This window comes from Epinephelus moara, chromosome 22, assembly GCF_006386435.1.
Source record: "Epinephelus moara isolate mb chromosome 22, YSFRI_EMoa_1.0, whole genome shotgun sequence".
Lineage (NCBI taxonomy): Eukaryota > Metazoa > Chordata > Actinopteri > Perciformes > Serranidae > Epinephelus > Epinephelus moara.
Window position 1 is genome coordinate 6,018,384 of NC_065527.1, and position 9,298 is coordinate 6,027,681.

General features: G+C 41.0%; 1 protein-coding gene across 3 annotated transcripts in view; it reads right to left on the bottom strand.

The window, feature by feature from the left end:
• trappc9 (trafficking protein particle complex subunit 9) overlaps positions 1 to 9,298 on the bottom strand; it is a 318,188-nt gene that overhangs the window by 253,311 nt on the left and 55,579 nt on the right. For all 3 annotated transcript variants that reach the window (XM_050034614.1, XM_050034613.1, XM_050034615.1), the window contains one exon: positions 3,529 to 3,614. In XM_050034614.1, coding sequence (XP_049890571.1) covers positions 3,529 to 3,614 — 86 coding nt within the window. The remainder of the gene's footprint in view (positions 1 to 3,528; positions 3,615 to 9,298) is intronic.

The following is a 9,298-nucleotide window of genomic DNA, read 5'->3' on the forward strand; positions in this document are numbered from 1 at the left end:
GACTAACTTTGCACTTGAAGGTTGCCCGTTCACTTACGTTTTAACAGGTCTGACGCTACTATGCGCCCCGGCTGTATCTAGGCTAACGGCTAACATGCTAATTATTATTTTTATGTCACTAGTCACTTGAAACAAATTTAGGACGATAGGAGACAGGTTGAAATAAACTGAAATTTCCCTTTAAACTGACTCCTCACACACATCAAATAATTGACTGATACTTTCATTTGTTTTTTTCAACGTAACTGTTTATCCTGGTACAGGGTCACAGGGAGCTAGAGCGTTTCTCTGCTGTCACTGGGCGAGAGGCACATCCTGGACAGGTCACCAGACTATCACAGGGCTGACACACAGAGACATACAACCATTCACACTCACATTCACACCTATTTAGAGTCACTAATTAATCTAACCTGCATGTCACTAGACTGTGGGAGGAAGCCAGAGAGAGGAGGGATAACATGTGAACATCACACAGAAGCACAGAACCCTCCTGCTGTGAGGTGACAGTGTGAACCACTGCAACACTGTGCCATCAGATTTACTGGTACGGCTCGTCAAAATGTTTATGACATCAGAACAAAAATCTTAAGTGTTTTTTTTTTCTTTTGTAATGTAGGGGAGTCCTATTTACTTGCCTTTTTTATATTCAAGATTATTTTTTGGACTTTTTAGCCTTTATTTTAAAGGACAGGGTTAGCGTGAAAGGGGAAGAGAGAGTGGATGACATGCAGCACAGGGCCGTAGGTGAGAATCGAATTTGCAGCCACTGCGGCAAGGATGTCTCCTATATAGATGCTCTACCAGGTGAGCTACTTGCAATTCAAACTGGGACCACTACAGCAAAATTACTGTACAGCCCAGCAAGATTCCTGGGGACATGAGTGCGACTCACCTTCATTTTCGTGATCAATGAAAGTTTGTTGATGGATTTGATTGGATGGATTGTTTGATTTATTTATTTCCCTAATATATATTTATGTTTGTTTTATGTTATCTGTACTTCTGATGGGAGGACAGGTGGATGGGTACTGGGGGGGATGTCCAAGGTTATCAAAGATATTTACAATAATATTAAAGGTACAGGTACAGTGATTTTTAGAAAAATAACTGTCACTACATCCACACTGAAATACTTGAGACAGAAAATCAGTGAAAAACAAACATGTTCCTCCTCGTATTGCTTCTATTCGCATTTGCTAGAATCTACTGAGGCTCACGGAAAACGTCCAGTCAGAGTCTCAACACAGCTGTTGATCAAGTCACTCAAAGCTCATGAACTGTGGTCAAAGTAAACAGCACTGAATTGAGATTATCACACTGCATTGCCTATTTTTCACCTCAGATGTTTTCAGAAACATATTTTAGTGACTGTTTAGCTTTAAAATGGAAAAGGATATGTCCCGGCTGCCATGATGGAAACACTCCAGCAAAGTACCAAGCACCGCCCGCCAGCCTGACCAACTTTCTCATGTTACAGCTAAACAGTACACTAAAATATGCTTCTGAAAACATTTGAAAAAAAACAAAAAACAGAAAATGCATTGACAGAACTTTGATTCATATTTGATCAGCGTGGCCTGGTTGATTGCAGTTCTTGAGTAGTGATTGACAGGACTGACGGCTACATTAGAGACTCCTCAGCTCTGATTGTTTTTTTACGCTTACGTGTGGTAATGCCATTAAAAGAAATACGAGGAGGCAGGGGGATATAATTTTTTTTCACAGATCATCTGTGTCATAGTCTACTGTGTGGATATAGTGACAGTTTCAGCAAATATGACAAAAAAATATTTTCATAAAAGTTACCAAATACAGCTTTAAGCAACAAATCCTCACACTTTGGGTTGGCAATAACAAATGTTTGGAATTTTTGCTTGATAAATGACATAAATGATTAAGGGGTATCAAAATTATTTTGTAATAATTTAATTATAACTAATAACGGACCAACGGACCAACTAATAACGGAATTATTTAACCATTTTACACAAATGTATGTCAGACTAAAGCCCCTTTTCCACTGCACAAAAAACCCACTAGCACCCGCTTACATCTGGCTTTTCTATGTGGGTAAAGGTTACAGTCAACATTCAGACATGGGTCAAATACCTCTGCAGTAATCGCAGGTATTTAATCGGCATTGATGAAAAGACCACACACGAGTGAATGCGCTAATTTTAACTTTTTTGAACAGGTTTGTATTTACCTTTTTTAAGTTCTGAATGATTATTTTTAATATTAAAAGCCACCTACAGCATATCTGATGGAATGAAAAACGTCTCCCTACTGTGACCACAGTTTGTGATCTACTGTGATGATATTTATCAGAAACGAATTTGGCTCACTGGAGCTTTAACATACACAAACACACACTCAGGGACAACTGGCTGGTGATTATTCCTCCATTATAAGCACTTTCCAGATGTTCCAAAACCGGAGGTCGCCTGCATTTCCTGCGTCTGTAACAGCATGTGCCGTTATGAGACAACGCAGGGCGGCTAAATCAACCAGCAAGACCTGTCCAAGTCTATTTGGCATCAGCTCCGAGACAGCCGCTGCAATTAAGAGGCCGCTGTCTCCGTTCACACTCCGCCACGAAACTTTCACGGCAATTTGTCCTCGACTTTCCAAATAATTAAAGGTAACATCACTTTTGACAGGTAGTACATTGTGTGAGCGTCTGTGTGTGCCACCGCTATCTAACAGCTGAAAGCAGGCCTCTCCCTGCTAGCCTTTTACTGAGCCTGACGATTGCTTTGCATTTCAGGGTTGCCCCACATCACTGAATTCAGAAAACAGACACAGCACTGAGCAGAAAGAAGGGTGTTTTATTTGGTACCTTTGTACCCTTGACCCTGATAAAGTGGCTCATCTGGTGTGTGCTGAGAAGGAGCGGTAAGGTAGTGACAAAGTCCAGAAATTAAGAAGCGTAGGTCTGCATTACAATCAGAGGTCCTTTAATAAGGAAGTGTTCTGAAGTTTAAAAGCTGCAGTCACCAAGCTGATATTAAACAAAACAATTAAATGACTGCCTGGTGTCTAATGGCTCTTTTCAAACTTTACTTTGCATAGATAAAGGGAGCAAATGGCCTTATGCTTACCTCAATATAGAACCTATCCTGTCTGACAGGATGGTGTGTGAAACCATAAAAGTAATAGGACTACAGGGGGTGTGCGTCTCCCTAGTGATGTTTTCTCACTGTCAGGAGCAAGAAGAGTTTGTTCTCACCATCTCATACAATCACTACGATATTAAACTGTCAGAAAAGCTTTCAAGGGACCTTAATTAGGCTATCAAAGATGACTACAAAGCATTATCACTTGCCCTGTTGCAATTCTTGTGTGGGTGCAGAGGGACTGTTTGTATTACTACTACATGAAAAGCAAGTTGGCAACCTCCTGTTTTCACAAAGCTGCGGTTAAATACTCAAAAATTCTGATTCATCAGACACTGATATCAGCGACTCTCCTTCAAAGCATTTATCACAGTACATTTTAAGCTCAGGTGTAATACATTTCACTGACCATGTTCTCCACACGAAGTTCGTAAGGCATGGGGTTGTAGACCATGAGTTGAACCTCACAGACATCTCCTTGAACCCACTGGAAGTCTGGGAAAAGAAAAAAAAAGACATGGATACATTAAAATAAGATGTCAGTGGTATTAAAACCCATTTGTAACTAATGAGCTGAGGAAAATACACCATTAGGCTACAGAAATATGCCTGCACCACTAAATTTGACTAATTAAGAAGTTGTGTCTCGTTTGTTTCATACATACACAAACCGAAATGGGAAGTTGACAGTTTGTAGTTTTACAGGTTACTGATGCGCAGAACTAAGACATAACAGTGGTATCAATTTCCTGGCGAGAAAGCGATTCCCTGAATGTCCAACTGGAAACTCAAAAGACTGGAAACAGGGGTGAAAAGCCGGCCTTGTGCTGTCCAAAAGAAACAACATCTGTCCACAAGAACCTCTAAAGCTTTGTTTAATCCATAAAGAACAAAGTGTAGAGGGTTATGTTTTGGACTGTTTCTTTTTCTGATTATAATTTTTGGAGCATTTTGTTGAATGCCAGATCCCTAAACCATAGAGGACGTCCCATACCAAACTATTTCTTGGTCCAGAGCAGTAACTTCCTGGAGCCTTGCTGTCACTGTGAGCTTGTCGGACTACCGGCTGAGACTCCAGGGTGTTACCACTCCCTGCCAAGACACAGTCTGATACATAACTTCACATAGAAACAAGACCTGTCCTTTCAACACTTAAATTCATGTACAGTGCCAAAACACTGCACAGTGGTTTACAATGAAGAGGACTTTACCACATCACAATACAGTCCGGTAAAAGCTGAGCCAGGTCCATCTGCCCCTCTGTACTGACGACCCCACTGCATCAACAAAGTAGCCTTATTCGAATGGTAACTTTTTTAACACAGGGAAAATGCTATCGTTGCAAAATAAGTGCATATCCCTGCAGCAAGGTACCACATCACGTCAGCAGCCTTCTCAGAAGAGTGGAGGTCATTACTGCAGCATAATAATGCCCATGGATTTGGAATAAGATGTAATGGGTGAAAACTGTAGGGTGCACACATACTTTGGGCCATGGAGTGTATATACATTGATTATACTGTGCAAGAAATTCACATTAATTCGAACAGCTGGAGCCGTTGTGGGTATAATAGGGCATTTTCAATGGGTCATTGTTGGTTCAGAGAATGACATTTATCCCTGCTGTAATGAGCAGCAGGGATAATGGGATCAAATTATGTTAGGACCTAATTAAATGGACCCTTGAGAAATGTGAACTGTAAAAGGTAAGTTAGCATTGCATTATGGGTGCTGAATTCAAGTAGATTCTATAAAGTCCAAACATTCTTAGAAAAAAAGTTGGATTTTAGAAACAGCTTAGTCTTACTTTTAGAAAAAATAAATATAAGAGATTACAGCTCTGCACCGCAGTTTCCATCATTCCTGAATGAGATGTTAAAAGGGTCTGTTAGATTGAGAAGCTACTTCAGTCCCACTGTACCCATACCCATCTCCATTTAAAACCTAACATATTCTATAGTCCATTCTGAGAGTCCATTTCTGTAAATAGACTTGCAAAAGAGGGCCTAAAAAATCCTGGCTCAGTCCCCGGCAGGAAAGGGGATTTATGGAAAGCAAACTCCAGCCATGCACCTTGGGAAATTAAGTCAGTCAAAAGAAAGATATCTATGATATGAATGTCTAGAAAGCCCCACACAACCTCAGGTCTGGCTCACAGGCATGCTCTCATAGCCGGCCAATTAAGTGTGAAATACACCTCAGAAAATAGAAAAACAGAGTGGATTGCTGCTTTCTTTTTTGTGTTGCTTCAGTCCTAACTCCTCAAGTGGCCATTGAGATTCTGCACAGATCTCCAAAGGCTTCAGCTCCTCAACGTACAAAGCAATAATGAATGCTTTGAGCCAATGTATGGCTGCATGGTTGGTTAAACACTGCCTGTGTTTGATTCCTTAAAGGGCAAATTATTTTGTCAAACTGTCTCCCATGTGCCAGGAAAATCATCTTTTATTGACCAGAGACAGAACTCAAGATGTTACTGCAACTTACAGAGAAATATTCTGTTGAACTATCAGCAATGTTAATCTTTTATACTTAATAATATATACACACTACGCCTGGGCGCTGGAGCAAAAGTCATGCATGTGAAATGAAGCAACCCCAGAGCAAGAGGGAATGAAGGGAATATGAACATAAAGTCAAGCTTTCAAGCTCGTTTGAAATCACAAGTCATTAGCGCCTCAGACGGAGACACATTTCTGGAGGACATTTAGTTGATACTGTAAACAGAGGGATTTAAAAAATATACACCAAAAACTGAAATGCTGTATCTATTTAAAATAGCAGTGAGAGATTGATGGTGAGAGCTCATTGTTGACTTGAGAGAAGTAGTTTGATAAAATAATCTTGACTGAACAAATTAAATTAGGCACTCTACCCTAACCTGTTGACATTCATCTTGTTAATGGCATCGTTCTTAAAAACTGTCATTTTAACAGTTTCATTTGTTATTGTTTTTAAATGTGTTTCAAAAGTGCAGTGTTAGTTTGATGTCTATCCTCAGAGACTTTCTGTTGCCTTACGACAGTCAATAAAGCTTATCTTATCTGATGTCAATACAAAGTCACATTGACTATGAAGCAAACTCCATTTGCTGATCTAGACCACCATATGTGGCTGATGGTCACGCAAAAGTAGCTCTCGAATCACCATTATTTTGTCAAATATACTAAGAGAGTGCAGCCAATGCAAGAACCATTCAAGCAGGAGAATAGTGGGCACTGCCAGTACATGCAGCAAACAGGTGGGCAAGACTGAGCAGGGATGGGGTGTACCAGTGAGGTTTTGGATGCTGACCATGTATTCATAAAGTCCGTGGATCGAGTCTGACTGGGGACCTTTCTGGCATTTCAATCCTTATCTTTCCCCTTGCTACTGGCGTCAACTTGGCCTCCGAATTCCCCAATCTGAGTAAGCATTGGTGGGACCTGCCAGTATGCCACCTCACAACCCACAGGAAGGTTCCACCACCAGCTCCCTGTATGGATACCTCGACAGGTCAAAGCCAAGTCTGATCTTAAGGGGCTCAACCTTTGATCAGGGGTACCTCTGGGATACTGGCACGTCCCACTAATGTTTTTTAAAAGTGGGATCTGGGGCATTTTGAGGCCAGGTCAATGCCTTTCCTGCCATTCCTGAACAATTTTTGCAGTGTGGCATGGTGCACTGTCCTGCTGGGGCGGCCACTGCCATCGTGGGGTACTATTGCCATGAGGAAGGCACTTGGTCTGCAGTGGTGTTTGGGTGGATGGAGAGCATCAAGTGGCATCTACATGAATGCCAGGACCCAAGGTTGTCCAGCATAACATTGCATTGTAACAAGATGATCAATGTTGTTTCCTTCACCCACCAGTCGTACAAATGTTTTGGCTGATCAGTGTATATTACAAAGTCATCTACCAAATGTGGACCTTGTCCGATTAAGTTGTTTTTAGTTGCAGCAAAAATTGATCCAGATTAAGTTTTTTGTGGCACAACCTTGCATTTTTTAGTGGCGCTCTCTGTGGTCTCATTTCAAAGAATGAGTATGCTATGATTTTTAACGCAGAGCTATTGTTGGTTTGAATGCAGTCTAGGGACGGTGTTGCAGCATCCTCAAACGGCCAGCTGTTTAATCCCTGACCCTCATGCTAACCATGGATGTACTATAAAAGCTAAATACCAAGACTCCAACATGCCGCCCATTAATTTAAATTAATATTTCTTGCTAAGAGGAGGCCTCCAAGTTCTGCTTGGCCCATAAAACTTTGGAGGCTCTGGGAAAGTTCTTGAAATTAAAAATTATGGTTTAAAAACTCAAAATACAGACAGTAATAACTGATCTGATTTGCAGTCTGTGGACAGTTTTATAGACGTCTCTTTCATAGTGGTGGTTTGTGAGGAAAATCCTTTTTCAGAGTGGTTTCCGGAAGAAGACATTGATGAATCTTTCTTCCTTCAGTCTGGTTTTCAGCAAGTGTAACACTCTTTGCTGGACTGAGGTCACTGACTTGGCCTGTTAAGATTATTCCACTGTCCGACCCTAAAAGCTCTGTATGTCTCAGATCACTGCCCTGTTTTATTATTCTGATGTTGGGGGACAATGTTTAAAAAGGGCAAACTGCTCACTTACTATGGATGTGAATGCCCCCTTGCACCCTTAAAAGTGGAAGTCAGCATTTTACCCCCATAGTTACTGTTTTATTTCAAATCCAATGTGACATAATATAAAATGTGTCACTGTCCAAACACTTACTAACCGTACTGTGTCCCTGCCTCCCCAACGAGGACAAGATGAAGTAAAGTTCACCTCCCTGTATGCTCATATACCACTGTAATAAATAGCCTATCACCCACATCAAAGGGAATGGATAGCTGTAGACTACACAGTTCTTAAAACTGAGTCTCAGAGCAATTACAGGGAAAACAATCTTCCATTAGAGGACCCCTTCTTTTATGGCTGAACATCAACCTGATTCATGGCATGTGATTTAAAGAGCATGAAAACACGCACACATATATTCTCAGCGTTCACACACCTTAATTGCCAGAGGCTAGGAAGGAAAACTAGACTTCGGTTGCCCATCAGTAAAATGAGTAAGTGGGAAGTGATGGTTTACTCTAAGCTGTAAAAGTTTACAGCTGTGGCTCATACCGGCGCATAATGAAGTCCTCAGAAATATCCCTATAGTGCACATAACGCTGATGACAAAGCAAGCACACACTAGACCCAAGTCTAAAAATGTCTTTTTCAGGTTGGAGAATCCAAGCTGTGCTATGACATTAAAAAGGGTAAAAGAGGTTGTGGCTGGTGTCATACAGCGTGACAGAAATAATACTGAGCTCTGCAGGGGAGGACATGCCGACATGTGGCCATTGTGTAATGAATGCATGTTCACAGTTAACCCATCTTTCAAACGCTTGATTTCTACAGTCCCTGCGTGCTGGGAGATGCCTTGAAGGAGTTAAGGCAGAATCTTAACTTCATTAGCTGGCAGCTTGCTCTCCAGAGGCAGATGGACTAAGAGGGAAAAGCATGTTTGAATGAATCTCCAGAGTCTCACAACACCACAGTGCGTCAGAGGAATATGTGACTTTCAACATCAAAATACGGATTAAAGACGAGGGCAGCTCCAGGGTATGAATACTGGCCATTTATGAAAAATCACTTGTGGTCAGCTCACTATCATCCACCTCTAATATGAATGATTTGTACATTTTGACTGATTACAGATGTAAGGCAGTTAAAAAGAACAGAATTTCTGAAGAAATATTCAAGCTTTTCATTCAGGTTTTACGCTTCCTGTCTGTATGTGACGACTGTCGAAAATTCTCCTACAACAGGCTGTATTCAAAGAATGGCAAAATCTCAAGTAACAACCCAGGGTGTGTCCGGTCAGGCACACAGTTCATTCAACATAATGAACATTTCCACAGCACTGATACTATCATACAACAACATATTTGTGGTAACACTATAATAATCATTATTAAATAAATGGTAAACTAGTCCATACCCATTGGTAGCTTTGTCACCTTCTACCTATGCCAATCCTCAATGCCTATGTGCAGTTTCACATAGATTGACCACGTCAGTGAGTAGAAAAACGTGGGACTGACAGAATGACTGACTGACAGAATGACACACTGACAGTTTCTGTGATTATGTACAGCATACCATACCATGACTTAGTCATACCAAA